The sequence below is a fragment of the Myotis lucifugus genome, unplaced genomic scaffold, assembly GCF_000147115.1.
Source record: "Myotis lucifugus unplaced genomic scaffold, Myoluc2.0 scaffold_1361, whole genome shotgun sequence".
Classification (NCBI taxonomy): Eukaryota; Metazoa; Chordata; class Mammalia; order Chiroptera; family Vespertilionidae; genus Myotis; species Myotis lucifugus.
The window spans coordinates 26,706-46,220 of NW_005872409.1; the positions used below are offsets into that span (position 1 = coordinate 26,706).

The 19,515-nt window shown below is 44.7% G+C and overlaps 1 protein-coding gene across 1 annotated transcript in view; it reads right to left on the reverse strand.

The window, feature by feature from the left end:
* Positions 1-873: 873 nt before the first annotated feature.
* The window catches only part of WHAMM (WAS protein homolog associated with actin, golgi membranes and microtubules), a 19,221-nt gene continuing 579 nt past the window's right edge, over positions 874-19,515 (reverse strand). The window contains exons 2-11 of the mRNA XM_014449702.2: positions 19,441-19,509; positions 18,332-18,505; positions 15,766-15,916; positions 14,220-14,389; positions 12,892-13,057; positions 10,005-10,192; positions 8,668-8,754; positions 8,362-8,457; positions 4,594-5,083; positions 874-1,708 (exon numbers count right to left, since the gene is read on the reverse strand). Of these exons, the coding sequence (XP_014305188.2) occupies positions 1,377-1,708; positions 4,594-5,083; positions 8,362-8,457; positions 8,668-8,754; positions 10,005-10,192; positions 12,892-13,057; positions 14,220-14,389; positions 15,766-15,916; positions 18,332-18,505; positions 19,441-19,509 (1,923 nt within the window). The 3' untranslated portion in view covers positions 874-1,376. The remainder of the gene's footprint in view (positions 1,709-4,593; positions 5,084-8,361; positions 8,458-8,667; positions 8,755-10,004; positions 10,193-12,891; positions 13,058-14,219; positions 14,390-15,765; positions 15,917-18,331; positions 18,506-19,440; positions 19,510-19,515) is intronic.

A 19,515-nucleotide genomic window follows, 5' to 3' on the forward strand; every position in this document is an offset into this window, starting at 1 on the left:
CCCTCGCCTTGGCTCTGGCTCCCCTGACACATGGGGCCAGGAGGTTTCATCGGGAGAACTTTTGAAAAGGGCCCTTTTTTTGAGGCTTCTCATCTTTGGCAGAGCTGAGGAAGCAACGCCTGAGAATTCCCCGTGCCTGAACGAGTTCACGGGTCTCTCGCAATACGGAATTGACAATAATTTTAAAAGTCCAGCAGAGTTCTGATTTTGCCACTTTTTAAAATATCCCGTTCTTTCCAGAGGAATCCTTTGGGGCTCAGGTTGGCCTGTCTGGTGGGGACGGAGGCCTGGGGCACAGCCACCCACCCTGCCTCTGGGATTTGGAACTGACGCCCGTGGGAACCCAGGATCGCCATGGCAACAGGGGAGAGCCAGGTTAGCGGGACCCTTCGGCCGACTGGAGATGCTGCTCTGCCTGTACGGCCCCTCCCCTTTCCTAGTTTTAACACAAAGCAGGGAGAAGGGGTTCCAGCATGAGGTTTCAGTTCTGAGGGAACACCCCCGCCCCCCCCCCGTTAGTATTCACTTAAATGTTTAACTGAAATCTTATTAAAAACGTTAACAACACAACACCCCACCACACACACAGGGAAGGCTGTGCTTCTCATACGTTAAGATTTCCTGTTTTCATTTAAAAAAATATATATATATATTTGTATTGATTTCAGAGCGCAAAGGAGAGGGATAGAAACATCAATGATGAGAGAGCATCACTGATTGGCTGCATCCTGCACACCCCACACTGGGGATCGAGCCCACAACCAGGCATGTGCCCTGACTGGGAATTGAACCCTGACCTCCTGGTTCATAGGTCGACGCTCAACTACTGAGCCACGCTAGCCAAGCTGTTTTCATTTCTTATGAGTGACATGATACATTAGAAATAGTCCTTTATTGTGAGTTTATAGAGTGCTTGATACATAAAATACATTTCATTTAAAATAATTTCTACATATAAGCAATTTATTGATTATTGCTAAAATAATGTTCACATTCAACCTTTACATCTGAGGAAAGCACTACGCACGCACACAGGACTCGGTCAGTAGTCTATTAGTGCTGCTCACCACATGCCGTCATCCGTAAACGGTTTTCAAGTGAGGGAATGATCTAGAACATCCACGGTGAGAAATAAATGCTAGTCTCTACGCCAGCAATACTCACTACGGGTTCTCAGATCCCAACTACGGTCTGGTGTGTGCGGCCACCGCCTCTCCACTCTCGGGTCCTAAAGCCACAACATGAAGCAACAGCTGCCGCCCGGCCCACGGCCCTGCAGGTCTCCGGGTGTCACGTGGCCACACTACCCTGTTCACGTGCTTGTCAGCAGCAGGCCTGGCCCCGTGGCTTCACGCAGCCCTCGGCCTGGAGAAGAGCTAGTGGTCCCACTCCCCGGGGCTGTCCTCCTCCTCCCCCTCCTCCCCCTCGTCCTCGTCCTCCTCCTCCTCCGAGTCGGCAGACACCCTCTGGATTCTCTGCAGCGCAGCCTTGATGCTCCGCTCCAGGTCGCTGGCTGGCTTCCTGCTGGGGCCGGGGCCGGGGCCGAGGTCGGGGTGCACTTTCTTCAGTTTGACGCCCTGCCTTATGGCCGCCAGGATGTGCTCGTTGATGGAGGTGTAGGGAGGGGCCGGCGCGGGCACTTCCACCTTCTGGAGCGGGGTTCTGCCGCACCTCAGGGCGGCCAGCACCTCATCCATGGACCCTGAAACTGAGCAAACAGAGCAAGTAACATCAAGAAGTCATCCTCTCCCCCGAGGTGCCAGGGCGTCTTAGTATTAGTTCAGCGGTTAACGCCACGATTTACACGGACGATCACCATTCCCTTAAACCAGTGATGGCGAACCTATGACACGCGTGTCAGAGGTGACACGCAAACTCATTTTTTTGGTTGATTTTTCTTTGTTAAATGGCATTTAAATATATAAAATAAATATCAAAAATATGTCTTTGTTTTACTACGGTTGCAAATATCAAAAAATTTCTATATGTGACACGGCACCAGAGTTAAGTTAGGGTTTTTCAAAATGCTGACACGCCGAGCTCAGAAGGTTCGCCACCACTGCCTTAAACAGAAGTTTTCTCCCTGCGTGAATCCAGGATAGTTCGATCGCTGATGTTTTGTCGTGAGCACCACTAGCAACCGACAGGCACCATGGTGCACACCTTTGGTTAGGAGGCGGCTGTGACACTGGCGTGTGATCCTGAGGGGGTTTCGGATGCCTGGGGGTAACTCATCCGATCCCATGGGGGTGATTTAGATACTTCTGAACCTCCACCTCCTCCATTTCCCTTCCCACTTGGAGAGAAATCTACTTTAAAAATGTAGCTGCTGTGTTTCTCTCGCTTCAGTTCTGGGTATTAGTCAGTGATGACTAACGAGTCAGTGTGACAACGAGCGGGGAGGTTTCCACACAAGAGGAGGCTTGAGGTAAAACTTTAATCAGCCGCTCAATGAGCCCCGTGGGGGCGGCCCTGGCACGGCTCCCCTGCAGCGTCTTCGATCCACCCACGTTACCGAGGTAACTTACACGCTCTGTTCTCAAGGGTGTGAAATGCTGTCAAAATACAAGTTAGATCAGAGCTCCAGAGCCTTGTGAGTAGAAGCCGTTTTTGACTCTGGCGCTGTGAGACCCTGGACGGGGGAGATCCCTGGCCACCGGCTGGCGAGAGGGGCCGCCTGTGGCCACCCTTCAGGGCTCTTCCTGGGAGGCTTCAAGATGAGGAGTCGTTTCTAGCTCAGGACTGAGGCCAAGTGACGGCTGAAAATAATACTATTTCGCCCTGGCCGGGTTGCTCAGTGGGTAGCACATCAGCCTGCAGACCAAAGGGTCCCGGGTTCGATTCTGGTCAAGGGCATGTACCTCGGTTGCAGGCTCCTCCCCAGCCTGGGCCCTGGTTGGGGCTTATTCAGGAGGCAACCAATCCATGTGTTTCTCTCACATCGATGTTTCTCTCTGTCTTTCCCTCTCTCTCCCACTCTCTCTAAAAACCAATGGAAAAATATCCTCAGGTGAGGGTTAAAAAAAACACTACTTGAACCTATAACTTGTTACCATGGTCCTCTTCTAGGAGTGAGAGGGCAGTTCACAGCCAGGGCGTTCTTTTCTTATTCTTGTCTGCGGAATGAGGCAGTGTGGGGGGTGCACAGGGCTTCCCCTCACTGTGTGCCTGGGAGCCAGGCTGGAATGAGGCACCCACAGCCAGACTCCAGGCGAGGCACCGGCACGCATGCTGTCCTCCCCATTTAAACAATGTTACTGTGCCCGGCTGGTGTGGCTCAGTGGTTGAGCGACGACCTATGAATCAGGACAGGAGGTCACGCTTCAATTCCCGGTCAGGGCACATGCCTGGGTAGGGGGTGTGCAGATGGCCTTAAAAAAATAAATATATAAGTAAATAAACGATGTTGTTGCAAACCCCATGGCAGGGCCGTGGGGTCTCCACCTGATAGCGTGGACTTTTCATCTGTACCTGGTTCTAGGTACAGTGACACCTTGAACTCAGAATAACAAAAATACTCAATTATCCAGAACCACAGTATGACCATTCACATCACCTCACAGTACCTGTGCATGTTCTAGGTAGAGAGGCTCAAGCTTAGTCTTGAAAACAAATGTACACAGCATTTTGCTAGGATTTCTCTCTCTCTCTCTCTCTCTCTCTCTCTCTCTCACACACACACACACACACACACACACACACACACGACATTCGGCTAGAGTGTGGGCCGATTTAAGCCAGGGTCCTCAGTAGTCGACGTCTAAACCTTAATTAGGATTAGAGTTAGCACTATAGCCCTCGTGTATTTGTCCCACTTCATTTTAGAAAGATTTCCCACAGGCAGGTTTCTCAGTCGCCTGGTCAGTCACAGGAAGAGTCTTCCATATTCTGACTAATATTCCTCTACAAGAATTCCCAACCAATCTTCTGCTTAAGATGCCACAGTCAGCCCTGGTCGGTTTGGCTCATGGATAGAGCATCGGCCTGCGGACCGAAGGGTCCCAGGTTCGATTCCCAGTCAAGGGCACATGCCCAGGTTGTGGGCTCGATCCCCCGTGTGGGGGCGTGCAGGAGGCAGCTGATCAATGGTTCTCTCTCATCATTGATGTTTCTATCTCTCTATCCTTTCCCTTCCTCTCTAAAATCAATAAAATTTTATATATATATATATATATATATATATATATATATATATATATTTAAAAAGATGCCACAGTCAATTCTGTAAAGGCTTCTGAGGGGCAACAGTAAGTGTGATTTCAAAGCAACACTGAATAGGCGGCAAGTAGCAGAAATCAGACACACACTGAAGTTTTAAGAAACGGGAAATCGCCTCAGAGATCCCAAGTCGTGTTGTGACCATTAAATGTATAGAGGTGGTTTGTTCCAGATGAGGCAGCGTTTATCAAACTGATTTAGGCTATGCTAATTTCCCCCCAAAAAGATAACATGTAAGGCAGCAAGTACTGGACTATTTTAAGATTGCAGAGAATTCTGGAAAAGATTGTGATGTGAAGATGATGGCTGCTGAAGTGAGAATGCTCAACTGCTCAGCCACCCACTGGGCGCAGGCACAGAATGCTGGAGGGTTACCTGGGCATTTAAAATGGCCTGAGGAGTCACGCAGCCTTTCAGCAGGCGAGTCACACACGAGAGGGAGCGGCTGGTCATCTTTCACTGAAGTCCTGAGGTGCAAATTCTGATGATTCGCAGATTGAGAAGAAAAGGATGAAGCAGGGAGCGGAGGTGCTGGTGGAGGCGGAGGCGGAGGTGGGGGAGGGGGAGGCGGCAGGGGCGGCGGCGGGGGCGGCAGTGACAGCTCCTCCCTGGGTTTGGACTGTGTTTGGTCACCGGCTGGAACAGCCATCTGGACAGGGCTATTTCCAGGACAGTCTTGGCACTTGGGGGTTTTCACGTGGCTAGCTTCGGAGGAGGGAGCACTTCTGGTTTTCCTGGAGGACGGACGGACGAGCGCCTTCCCCTGAGAGGGGGGCGAGGAGGCCCGCGGGGCCAGTCCACCTGGCAGGTCTGGAGCGTCGGGTTCTGGGCAAGGGGTCTTTGGGGCAGACCGGCCGGGGCATCTCTGAAAGTGGAAACGGCTGTGAGAAACTTGCCACAAATGCAAACCATCCAAATGCCGGGACTCTGTACACAATGAACACGAAGTTCCTGGGCACGGATTGTCCTAGTTCACAGAGCGGCTCCTTCCCGCTTTGCAACCACTAAGTCCATTAAAGAATAAGCATTTGCCCGGCCTGCAGGGCTCAGTGGTTGAGCATCGACCTATGAACCAGGGGGTCACGATTCAATTCCCATCAGGGCACATGACTGGGTTTGTGGGCTTGATCCCCAGTGTGGGGCATGCAGGAGGCAGCCAATCAGTGATTCTCTCTCATCACTGATGTTTCTCTCTCCCTCTCCCTTCCTTTTTGAAATAATAAAAAAATATTTTTAAAAAAAGGAATAAACATTTATAGCCTTTCATATAATGCTTTTTCTATAATAAAATAGATATGGGAGGATACATATAGATAAAAATATTCATCATAATATTTTTAGTTTGAAAAATCAGAAACTAAATATGAACCATAGGAAATTAGCAGAAAAAATTACGGTGAATTAATTTAAAATATTAGGCAGTCACAAAAAATCATAAACAGTACAAATTATGTGAATCAGCCTGTAAAAATATAGATGACGCGCTATTAAATTTATAACCATACAAAAAACACATCTATGAAAAATACCAGCAGAGTGGACCTCAAAATGACAGTCATAATAGGAATTATGGATGTTTCTTTTCTCTAATATTTACGCTTAGAGTAAATTTTGTAATTTAAAAATGTGAATTTTAAAAGTTCTGGCACCTCAGGTGTTCATTTGATAAAGAAAAACCTAACCTTACAAAGAACTAATCTGGAGGGTGTAGGTCCCTAATGAAGGCACTGATCAGCCAATAAAACATAGAATATTAATACTATAGGGCCATTACAATGAACTAGGATGTATGCAATAGGATACTATGATTATAAACTTAAACAAAAAACAGCTCAAGCTGGTGTGGCTCAGTGGATAGAGCGTCGGCCTGTGGACTGAAGGGTTCCAGGTTCGATTCTGGTCAAGGGCACATGCCCGGGTTGTGGGCTCGATCCCCAGTAGGGGGCGTGCAGGAGGCACCCAATCAATGATTCTCTCTCATCATTGATGTTTCCCTCTCTCTCTCCTTTCCTCTCTGAAATCAATAAAAATATATTTTACAAAAACATACACACCAATTCTATAACACTGAAGTTTACGTGTAAACTTTACACACAAAATGGCAATTCATGATAAACTCGGAGTATTTCTGCCTCTCCCACGTCGTTCTAAAGCGTTTCGAAACAAACAGCAACGCAGGGCCACAGCCCCCCACCTTACTGATGTGGCCACCACCCTGCAGTTTTCGGTGAGAGAGCAGGCGAGTAGAACAGAACCCCAGAAACTGGCCAGACTCCAGGGGTCGTCCAGCCATCCCCCCAGGTCAGGGCTCCCCAACCACTGGAGCGTTCCCTCTGTGCACCGGGGCAGCGTGGTCTGTCTGAGATTGCTGGGCAGCCTGCCTCCCTGAGGGCTCACCCAGAACAAATGAAATCCTTGTCTCCCAACAGCCCTTTGAAATATTTAAAAACAACTTGTCTGGGCTCCGCCAGTACCACATGTCACAGGACTTCACGGGTCGTCTTGTTCCCGCTTCATCCCAAATGTGCTCAGGCTTTGTCCCCTTCGAATGTGGCCCTTCTTGGTACACACGGAGTTCCGTCTACAAAGGATGCTACTGTTCTCCCTAAACTCGTGAGGTTTTCCGCAGCTTCATCCCAAGTGATTCAACGGAAAGCATCTCAGTTCTCAAGGCCCTTTCCCCTCCATTTGAATCACACACACACTTCTTCCCACCACACCCTGTACACGTTTTTTAGACCAAAAAACCTGAAACTTAAACCAATTTGAGGTCAACTGGTTAGATTTTTTTTACCTCCTCATTCCAGCTTGCTGAGAGTTAGGTGCCTGATTCTCCCACCTCCGCACCATCTCGACCTGGAAGCTGATCACTGACCTATCTGACCGATTCAGGGCTAAGGAGCTGGCTGGCCTCCCTCGAGCCCCCTCCCCCACACTAACTCCACTCCACCAACCACCCTGTGCTGACAGCTCACCACGTTACTCCCCAGCCATTTGCTCTCTCCTGCTGGTATTCATGTAGCTCCCCTCCGGTGCCTTCTTCCTGCTTCCATTCCTGCCCAGGACCCGTCTAGAATCTCGGGAGGTGTGTCTGGGCATTCGTACTTTTTAGAAGCTCCCAGGAGCTTCAGATGTGCTGCCCAGGTTGGGAGTCCCGGCTGTGGCTCAGGGGTTAGAGACACAGCTCTGTACAGCCTGGAGCTACGTCCTGGAACCACTCTGAGCCTCGGCTACTCATCTGCAAAGTGGGGGCGTGAGAACGAAGTGCCTAGCACCACGCCTGGGATGGGAGGCACTCGGTAATGGCCAGCGTAGTGTCTGTCATGGTTTTTCACTCCAGTGGCCCCTACCTTTCTCGTTGGGACCACACAGCACACCTTTAGTGCCTTACTCCGGAGGCTTGTCTGGAGGGGGCTCGTTTTTCTTTGGGGACAACAATAAACTTCAGTCTTTATTATGATGGTGCATGCAGGGATGTGTGATGAGAACAGGTTTATATTTTAATGTTATTTTTAAATAAGTAACTATTTCCTTTTTTAAAAAACCTATTCACTTTTTAAAAATCCTCACCTGAGGATATGTTTATTAACTTGAGAGAAAGAGAGAGAGAGAGAGAGAGAGAGAAAAACATTGATGTGAGAGAGACTCATCGATTGGTTGTCTCCCCCATGCACCCCAACTGGGGCCAGGGATTGAGCCTGCAACCGAGGTACATGCCTTGAACGGAGTCGAACCTGTGACCCTTCAGTCCAAGGGCCGATGGTCTGACCACTGTGCGAACAGCTAGGGCCCTATTCACTTGTAATAGAGCATTTAACTATTCTTACGTCACAAAGTTTCCTGATTGCATTTTAAAGAATTCTTTATTGCAAATGAGGAAAAGCCAGCTAAAGTTGAGGGTAATTTAACTTTTTCAGTTTTCCCTGCTGATGAACAAATACCAGGAGGGGAGAGCATGTGGCAATGTGCTCGATATTCTAATATTGTTGGCTTCTATCTATACATTAAAAATAATGGCATTTGGGGAACATTCTGTGTTTCAAATGATCTATCTGTTCATGCTTCATACTTTTCTCCGAGGATGGGTGATCTTTAATTATTTCTCCAGAAAACGTAGGCAAGGCGATTATTTCTGGAACTTACCTCTTTAAACGCTCTCAATCGTTGCAGTGTCTTTTGGCGTTCTTGGCTTATCCATTCTTTTTTCTTTTGCTCCTGCTCTTTTATCTTGTCTCTTTTCTATATTTAAACAAGTATGTATTTGTAAATTCCTTAAAATAAAAGTCTTGAGAGAGCAAGGGGCCATAACCCGACATTATCACCTCCCCTCCAACCACCACTGTGTCTGCATGGGCTGCAGTGGCCCTGGATTGAGGCAGCAGCCGCAGGCCCAGTGAAGCCAGTGTGTCACGTTATGCAAATCTAAACTATTTTTCTTTAAGTACTCACCACCTGAATACTATGGTGCTGATGAAAATATCTCATACTTTCTGCAGCCTGTTGCAATCGGAGCCGATGGTTTTCTTTGCACTGATCCTGGTGGGAGAATACAAATCACCTACATGGTTTTTACTATCGCCATGGGCTGTAGCATAAAAGGTTAAAAGAAAAAAGCATTGCATTTGGGCTGCCATGTAAGGCATTCATTCATGAGTAGGAGTGTCTGGAGAGGCTCAATGATATTGCTGCCTCCTGCGCTCTGTGATAGGAGCTGATAGGCACTTGCAGGAATCAGTTGTGCCCGATCAGAAGGCCACAGATTTAGTGCTTTAAGAGATGAAATAGTGAACTCTCCAACCAAGGGGAAATGAGAGGATATGCAAGGGTCCCCCAATTCTTAAATGGGATGTGCCCTAAGAATCTATTTCAATGCTGCTGTTTAAAGCATATTTCCCCATGTTTTAAAAATAGTAATTATACTTCCAAACATACCTACATAAGGATATGCAACTTACAAATACCTGAAAAATCATACTAAAAACTACATTTCAATGATGCTTAGCCATTCTTGGCATGTTACCTTTTTATACAATCACTAGAGCCCCGGTGCACAAGATTTGTGCATTCGGGGGTGTCCCTCAGCCCAGCCTGTGCCCTCTCGCAGTCCAGGAGCCCTTGGGGCAAGTCCGAGGGGAGCGGGCCTAAGCCAGCAGTCGGACATCCTTAGCGCTGCAGTGGAGGTGGGAGAGGATCCCGCCACCGCTGCTGCGCTCGCCAGCCATGAGCCTGGCTTCTGGCTGAGTGGTTCTCCCCCTGTGGGAGCACACTGACCATCAGGGGGCAGTTCCTGCGTTGAGCGTCTGCCCCTTGGTGGTCAGTGCACATCATAGTGACTGGTCATTTTGCCGTTCAATTTGCATAGTACCCTTTTATTATATAGGATGGAGTTTATTAAAATTAAGAAAAAAATCACCGAATATAAGGATTGAAATGAGCTAAATATTATCTCTGATTTTATAATCAACAATTTACACTAAATTTTAGAATTCACTGTAGCTGATTAGAAGTTTTTACTTATTGTGATTTAAAAAAATACCCGCGTATGTAATAGGCACTCCACAAATAGCTGTTGAATGAATTAAAAATCTAGAGAGTATGATAAATGCTTAAATCCCCAAAGAAACAAAAAATCATTTTAAGAAAAACTTGCAAATACATTGGACTTGCAGCTACTGATATCCATATCAAGACACACACAAATCAGGTAAAAGCCTTATTTCCCACGCCTTTATCTTTCATGACAGAATTGCCTGGGAGGGAAAGAAAGCAAGCCGCCCGGCGCCCACCTTTCTGTTCCTGAGATGGGCTCTCCTGGCGCAGATCCGGCCCCGCTGACGCTCCAGCTGCCGGCACTGCCGGCTGAGCTCTTTCATCTCCAAATTCTCATGGTCCTGCAGCCCCTTCACGGGATCAATGACTTTAAGTTCCTCTGGACTTTCACATGGGTCATAATAGACAACTTCATCCTGTTTATCTAAAAATACATATTTAATGATTTGTTAAAGACATGTTTTATTATAAAAATTATGCATAAAATCTCTTAAATGTAAGAGAAGATCACGTGTAATCCCACCACCCAGGGAGAAACACACACACACATGCACTCACACACACACACACACACGCACACACACACACATCACTTATATAGCTACACATATCAATAAACAGTTCTAAAAGAACATTTTCCATGTGATGGAAATATAATTTTAATGGCAACACAGTATTCTTTAATTTAAATAATCTCTGTTGTTAGAATGTTCCATTGTTGGCAATTTCACTGTGATGAACATCGCTGAATATAGATCTTTGTGTCCATTTCTTATTACTTGCTTAGCAGATGAATATTTAAGATTCTTGATAACTATCGTCAAATTGCCCTCCAGAAAGGCAGCTTACATTCTACCAGCAGTATATTATTGAGGAGCCTTAATGATATACAATCTTGATTACATGGTGATTTTTAAATACATGCATGCTATTAACAAAATCAAGCCCTACAGAAGTACATAAAATAAAAAATGTAACTTTCTTCTTCCTTTCCCAAACCTTCGGAATCCCAACCTCCCAGAGGAAAACACTAACAATTTGGCATGCATCCTTCCAGATCAACTTTTTTTAAAATAAAATTTTTCCTAAATGTGTAAAATGCTTAGAACCTGAAACTATTATAAAGTTTTTTAAATACCTAGGATTAAATTAAATGTTCAGGATCTGTATGCAAAAAAAAAAAAAATCGAAAACTTAGAGAAACTTTAGGGAGAAAAAGACTTAAGTAAATGGAGAGACATACCATGTTCTTGGATGGGAAGATTCAAAATTGCAAAGACGACAATTCTCCCCAAATTAATCTCTAATTTTAAGCACAATCCCAATAAAAATTCCGAGTGTTTTGCTTTTTTGTTTTGAACTTGAGAAAATGAGTCTAAAGTTCATCTGGAAGAATAAAGGAGAACAGTCAGAAAACGTGTGGAACAGCAGAGTAACAGGGGAGGGATGGGCTTTACCAGGCACTGAAATGGACCTCCGAGATACAACAGGAAGTCTGGTGCCAGCACCAGAGCACTCGCAAATCAATGAAGGGAATTAATTTATAAATAGGTCGAAATAAATGTAACGATTCTAGACGAGACAGGCAGCAAGTCAAAGCAGTAGGGGAAAATGTGTTCAAAATCAGTGATTGGGACTGCTAACAACTTGGGGGGAAAGATTAGATTCCTACCCCACATCAAAATGAATTTCGTCTGGATTAAAGAGCTAAATGTCCCTTTAAAATTCATAAAAATACTATAAGAAAAAAAAAGTAAAATGTTGAGACAATTTCAGGATGAGGAGGACTTTGCCAGGCATACTACCAAAAGCAGAAACCATAGATTTCTTTGCCAGGTGTGACTCCAAAAGCAGAAAGATAAACAGATGGGACTTCATAAAAGTTAAATATTTCTGCAAGGCAAGAAAAAGCAAACAGGGAGTATTTGCAACATATGACAAATAGTAAGAGTAATAGCCTTAATATGTAAAGGAAGCACAAAGAAAAACTGGCAAAGACTATGAATAGACACTTCATTAAAAAAAATATGACCAGTCAACATACAAAATTGCATTGAATGTCATTTGTAACTGGAATAAATGAAAATTAGAATGCCCGGCTGGCATGGCTCAGTGGTTGAGCATCAACCTATGAACCAGGAGGTCACGGTTCCCATCCCTGGTCAGGGCACATGCCCGGGTTGTGGGCTTGATCCCCAGTAGGGGGTGTGCAAAAGCAGCTGATCAATGATTCTCTCATCATTGATGTTTCTATCTCTCTCTCCCTCTCCCTTCCTCTCTGAAATCAATCAATAAATATATACATATATTTTTAAAAATTAGAACATGCCATTTTTTTTCTATCAATTAGGCAAGAATTTAAACGAATGGCGAAACTGTGGGGAAACAGGTAATCTAATGATGGGAGTGTCATTTTGTACAACCCATCTAGAGGACCATAATGTAGTATGAAATTTAGAAATTAGAAAATAACAGAGGTGAGGAAAAATATGTATCAAATGATTATTGTTGTGTTGTTTTAACACATATTTGTCAAATGTAAATTTTGCACTGTCCTTGACCCAATGATTTCATCTTTAGAAATATATTCCAAGGAAATAAGCTGTCCTATACACAAACGCAAACACAAACACATGATTAAAGGACGGTTCTTCACTACACTGCTGTTCACAACAGTGAAAAACTGAACATCACAGTTGGTATATCCACATAATAGAATACTATGCAGCCATTAAAATTCTTGAAGATTTTTATTACTTACTGAAATGGAATGATGATTATTATATGTTAAAGGAAAAAGAGAATACTGAACAGGATATATAGTTTTAGTTTAGTAACTGATATTTATATACATCAGGCTACCAAGCTAGTCAACACATTGTTACCACTAAGTATCTCCAGCTGATGGAACTGGGGTAATAATAGTTTTCCTTTCTTTGTTTTGCTGTATGTTTAACAATGAATATATTATTTACTATTTGAATAATAAAAATGCTGAAGGGAAATTAGGAAATTTCAGCAGCTATTTTATATAATTTACAAGAAGTAACTGGTAACATGGTCTGTATTTCCTTAAATGTGTAATTTAAACATTTTAATATATATTTTAAATATAAGTTTTACCTTTTATAAGTCTTTTAATAGAGTCCAACTGTGTAATAAGTAGTATTTCTTCATTTTTTAATATCTCAAATTGAATCTCATATAGTTCTAATTGAACTTCATAATATTTTATTTCTAGTTCGTCTACAACATTTATATTTTTTTCTTGTTCTGGAAGGTCTTCCATCTTGTTTTCATGAAAAAAAAAAAGAGCAAGATAAAATATTTAGTACACTGAAAGCAAACTTCAGAAGCATTTGAGCTATTTTCTATTCCTGGCTCAGTACCAAATATAAAAAAGCAAATTGAGAAGAAACACTCCTCCATTTCACTTAATGGAACAAAAAAGCCCCATTAAACATTTTTACCAATCCTTCATCTCATCCTTGAAACATATGAAAACATTCAGGTTTTGAGAAAAATAAATGGCAGTGAGGTCTTTAGTGTTTTCTGCTTTAACATCATAACATCGCGGGAAAAAACTTAAGTGACTATGATCCTGGAATGAAGCACTGCTGACTATTCTAAAGTCGTGCTGAAAATAATGTTATGTGAATTTTAAAGTATATTACCTACTCCATTACCAAGTGAATCTTATAACATAACATTTCAAAGCCATCTTGAGCAAAGGGAAACCTTACGGCCAAGCTTCCCTAGTCCTGAAATTCTCATCAACCAAAAGATGGTGTTGGAATACGAAAGGAAGCTCTCTCATGCTGGCTGGAAGGGAAGGGGTATCTAAAACCAAAGTCTCGCCCTAGCTGGTTTGGCTCAGTGGACGGAGCGTTGGCCTGCGGACTGAACGGTCCTCGGTTCAATTCTGGTCAAGGGCACATGCCTGGGTTGTGGGCTCGATCCCCAGTAGGGGACGTGCAGGAGGCAGCTGATCAATGATTCTCTCTCATCATTGATGTTTCTATCTCTCTATCCCTCTTCCTTCCTCTCTGAAATCAATCCTCCTATATAAAAAACCCTAATATGCAAATTGACCAAACCGTGGAATGACTGGTTGCTATGACACACACTGACCACCAAGGGGCAGACGCTCAATGCAGGAGCTGCCCCTGGTGGTCAGTGCGCTCCCACAGGGGGAGCACCGCTCAGCCAGAAGCTGGTGAGCACAGCGCTGGCGGGAGCCTCTCCGGCCTCCGCAGCAGCACTAAGGAGCAGTGAGCATGCGGGCGGTAAGGAGCGAGGGGTCCAGGACTGCGAGAGGGCACAGGTCGGGATAAGGAACCCGCCCCCAATGCATAAATGTCATGCACTGGGCCTCTAGTAAAACTATATTTTGAAAAATAATAAATAAAATAAAAGTCTGTTTCTAAAATAGTCACCTTTATGTGTCTTACCTTTCCCTGAATCTCAGCTCTTTTGTGATCTAAACACAGCTCTTTGGCTCTCATGAGCTGCAGTGTCTCCCGAGCTAACATGAGCCTGAGTCTTTCTAGCCTGGGAGTTGCTGTGGCCCAGGCAGCCTGGCCAAACCTCTTCTCATCCTGTTCCATTTGTTTCTGCATCCCTGTCGGATTATAACGAATAAAATAAAACTTAATTACAGCTCACTATAAAGTGAACATTTTATCCTGAGCTAATTCTTTATTCCCTCCACCCCCGGCCCATATTACCTGCAAAACATCCTTTTTAAAAGAAAGTTTATTTTAATGACTTTTTTAATCACACAGATAATACACGGTCCTTGGTATAAAATTTCAGATATCTCATTGCTTTTTAGAACGAGGCAAATAATCATGAATCTCACCTACTTGTAATTGCTTCTTACATTTTGGTACATATACCTCTAGACTAGACAGACAAGGTTATAGAGATAGTTTGACCAAGAAAACCCCACATGATCATTAGACTTCTTCACAAGGTAGGGCGAGAGTAGCTTTACAGTTGTTCATATAGAAAAGAATAGCCTGGCTGGTGTAGCTCAGTGGTTGAGCGTCAACCTATGAACCAGGAGGTCATGGTTCAATTCCCGGCTAGGGCACATACCCGGTTGCAGCTCAATCCCCAGGAGGGGGTGTGCAGGAGGCAGCCGATCAATGATTCCCTCTCATCATTGATGTTTCTATCTCTCTCTCCCTCTCCCTTAAATCAATAAAAAAAATTAAAGCAAAAAATAATATAATAAATAATAAAACAAGGATAAACTTGTTTCACGTATTCACAATTGTAAACCTACTTTTGCCCCACCCTGTATATCTTGTTTATTTCACTTACTGTATCGTGGAACTCTTGCCATTCATAAAACAGAGAATCATGCTTAGTAGCCCTGTGATATTCTATTGTATGAATATACTATGATTTAACAAACTGGTTGACAGACAATGTTTTTTCCTCTTTGGAACTACCATCAACAATGACTTAAAGACAAACATCCCTGACCCAGCTCGTAGGGCTGGCAGGGTCCCATCCTGTGGTCTCGCCCGCACACTCTGTTCCAGCCCCGCGGCGTTCTCCAAGGCCCCACGCTTGCCCGGCTCCCTCACACAGAGGGCCTTTGTCAGTGCTCTTCCTTCTGCCTGGAACACTCTCCCCTCACCCTGCTGTGATCTAAGTCCCATTTACCCTTCAGATACCAGGGCCGCTGCCACGTCTCTAAGGGCCCTGCTGCCCACTCTGATGGAGTCTAAGTGTTCGCTCAGCTCAGAGCCCCTACTTATCTTCCTCATGGGCTTGTTGCCACTGCCATTTCCCCGTGCGTCTGGATGAACATGCAGCTGAGGTTGATCCCCCTCAGCACGCTGGTCAGCGTCTGTTTATGCGCAGCCATAAAAACTGAACCCCCAGGACCTGGTGCCTGGTACTAAAGAGACACTCGGATGTTTTGTTTTGTTTTTAATAAAATGATCATTGCATATATGTTAGTGTGGCATATTAAATGATTACCTGCTAAGGCGTTTACTGTTTCTTTAAAATAATTCACTGTGATATCCTGAATAGAGACGATTGCTTCGTCAGCCTGCCGGGCCCACTCCTGGGCTTCCTTCTGCAGAGCCACTATCCTTCTAGGACCCAGATCATCCTCACCCAAGGATTTCTATAGACAGAACGGAAAATTGCACAAGTAAGAAAGAATAGCAGTGTACGGACATTGGGAAAGTGAAAGGAAACTGGTCGCATGGATTATTTCAACTACGTTTATTGCTCCTACTCAGTCAATAAAGTGTCATGAATTCAGCAACTCCTTCTTGAGAATGAACAAGGCTCTAAGGTGGCTGGAAGTCAAAGGGATTCTCTGGGGCATAAAGGGAAAAAGAACCCCTACTTTTACTTTGCATTACCAGAGTGACTTTTTCTAGAGAGGAATGCAGTCAAGTTATGTTTCTCTGTTAATAATAATACACAGTTTAAATGAGATCTGTGTTAAGCACTCAACATGGGCCTGTACACAGCACTCAAGTGTTAGCTGTTGCTATGGTTTCTTTTAGGAACATGAAGCTTTTCAATATGATGATTCTTTTCTAAAGGGAAAAAATAATACAATAACCCAACAGAGCCTGGCTGGCGTGGCTCAGTGGTTGAGCGTCAGTGACCCATGAACAAGGAGGTCACACTTCGATTCCCGGTCAGGGCGCATGCCCGGGTTGCGGGCTCAATCCCCAGTGTAAAGTGTGCAGGAGGCAGCTAATCAATGATTCTCTCTCCTCATTGATGTTTCTATCTCTCTCTTCCTCTTTCTTCCTCTTTGAAATCAATAAAAACATATTTTTAAAAAATAACCCAAAAGATCGTAAAATCTGTACATGTACTCTGTCATATAGCATTCAATTCTTCTGCAAAGGTAATAATGTAAGAAATACACTCGGGTGAACCATCAGGGAAATGTAAGTCAAAACTACAATGATCCACTCAGAGGGCTATAATAAAAAGGACATAATACCAAGTATTGGCAATGACGTGGACAAATTGGAAACCTCATGGACTGCTGTTGGGAATGTAAAATGGGGCGTTGCTTTTGGTAAACAGTCTGGCAGTTGGTTTCAAAGGTTAAGCATAGAGTTATCATATGATCCCAGAATTCCACTCCTAGGCAAATACCCAAGAACAATGAAAACACATATCCACATAGAAACTTGTACACAAATGTTCATAACAGTATTATTTATAATAGCCAAAAAGTGGAAACAACCCAAAAGTTCGTCATCTGTTAAATGGATAAGTTGTATTTCTTTATAGTGAATACTATTTGGCAATACAAAGAAATGAGGTTCAGATACACACTACAACACAGATGGACCTTGAAGACATTACGCTACATGAAAGGAGCCAGACTCAAAAGGTCACATATTGTATGAACCACGGAAGGTGAAATGTCCGGAAGAGGGAAGTCCACAGAGGCAGAAAGCAGTCTGGTGGTTGCCCAGAGTTGGAGGAAAATGGGGAGTGACCATTAGGGTACAGAGATTCTTTTTGGGGTGATGAAAACATCCTGGAATTAGATAGTGGTGATGGCTGCATAACTCTGAAAATACCAAAACCCACTGAATTGTGTACTTTAAATAGATGAATTACATCTCAATAAAGCTGTTATTTAAAGAAAAAAATATATATATAGGAAGTAAAGATTATCCAAATAACAGACATTTGAAATAATGAACAGAACAGGTTGGAGTGGCACGTGTTTCACCTAAAGATGATGTCGTGTTTACAGTACAGCAGCCTGGCGGAGGTCACAGGTGTGGAGGATGGCCCAGGGCAGGGGAGAGATCGGGTGACCACTCTGATGTCTTCTGTTTCCGGTGGGGTGAGACCCCAGGAGAGCTACTGATTAGTTGGTAACACTGGATGGAAATGACACTATTCTAACTAGTGTCACAGGGCTCAACGAAGTAAGAGTGATGATAGCATCTACTAAATTAAATTACTGAATTACAACCCAGGGCCCTGCTGCTTAAAGTTACATCTTGTTTCTCAGAAATTTGCACGTGTCCTTAGAGGAGGAAAATAAGCTAAATAAGCATCATATCCAAAAAGAAGTCATCAGCAAAGAATGTGTTTAACCCTTGAAAGTCTTCAGAAATCTGAATGTATTAAGAAGATGGCCCATGCAAAATGTTCTTCATTTTCACATCACTTTTTAAAAATAATATCTCTACAACATCATCTAAACATAAGGGTCGCCCTAGCTGATTTGGCTCAGTGGAAAGAGCATCGGCCTGTGGACTGAAGGGTCCTGGGTTTGATTCTGGTCAAGGGCACATGACCGGGTTGTGGGCTCGATCCCCAGTAGGGGGTGTGCAGGAGGCAGCCAATTCATAATTCTCTCATCATTGATGTTTCTCTCTCTCTCTCCCTTACTCTCTGAGATCAATAAAAATATATTTGAAAAATAAATAAATAAACATAAGGGTGAACCTAAGAGGCCAACACAGATGGAATCTTAAATGTGACTAAAGAAATAATATGTGACAAACAGTAAATCAGATAAAGTAAAAACATAAAGAAAACATACCAAAATATCACTCTTACACGAAGCTGCAACTTCTCGCATATCTCTAAACGGCTTCAGTAAGTACTGGAAGAACGTGGTTGCCACGGTAACAAATTCCTGGTATGCTCCATCTTCTTCTCCATAAACTTCCATTAACGCCACCATAGTGTTGGCTCTTTCATGGCCCTGAAGAATCTGGAAGGCAAACAGCAGGTAAAGCGCAAGGATGGACAGGACCAGGTCGGACCAAACACACAAAACTAAAGACACCTTCATGCTCCAAACGTCCATGTATCAGGGGGAAAACAGAGTCCACACTTTTATCTTAACTGCGTACGAAATACTCAGAGAAAAGAGGACCCGGAAGACTCATCAAATAGTAAGTGGTGATCTCTGGGGTGTAGGCGGTGGATGATGCTTCTCCACCACTTTCCTGATGACAAAGGTTTTGTGATGCTGCAATTATAGAGGTGCCTCCGACTACCTCCCTGGCGCAGAGACTCTCTCAGCTCTCCCATGTTAAAAGGGCCACCAAGCCCTAGCTGGTGTGGCTCAGTGGCTAGAGCAGCGGTTCTCAACCTGTGGGTTGCAACCCCTTTGGGGGTGGAACGACCCTTTCACACTAAGACCATCGGAAAACACATATATAAGAGCCCCCAGGTTCCATTCAGGTCCAGGGCACAGGCCGGGTGCCGGGCTCCATCCCCAGTAGGGGGCGTGCAAGAGGCAGCCGATTGATGTCTCTCTCTCATCACTGATGTTTCCATCTCCCTCTCCCTTCCTCTCTGAAATCAATAAAAAACATATTTTTAAAAAATAGTGCCAGCAAGCCCCCAGCAGAGTGGGGGCTTACGTCTCCGCAGAGCGCTTCTCCCGACATCTGGGCAGAAAATGAACTGCGCTCCCATTTAACTGCCCGCGTCCCCTCTCTGGACTTCCTGCGCGCCCCGCAGACCCCCTGGCTGCTCCCGGCAGGTGAACGGCACCTGTGACCCCGCGCCCCGTCCTCCACATCGGACCATGAACTTGCTCCTCCGCAGTCCGGGTCCCTTGGAAGACACCCCCCCTCTCCCTTGTCGCCCTCCGATGGCCCAGGGACACTAACGGGGAAGGGGGGCGCGCCCGCGTACCTGCTGCAGCCGCGCGCCCGCCTCCGCCAGCCGCGCGCGCAGGGCGCGCTCCCGGAAGGCGCGCGGGCTCTCGCA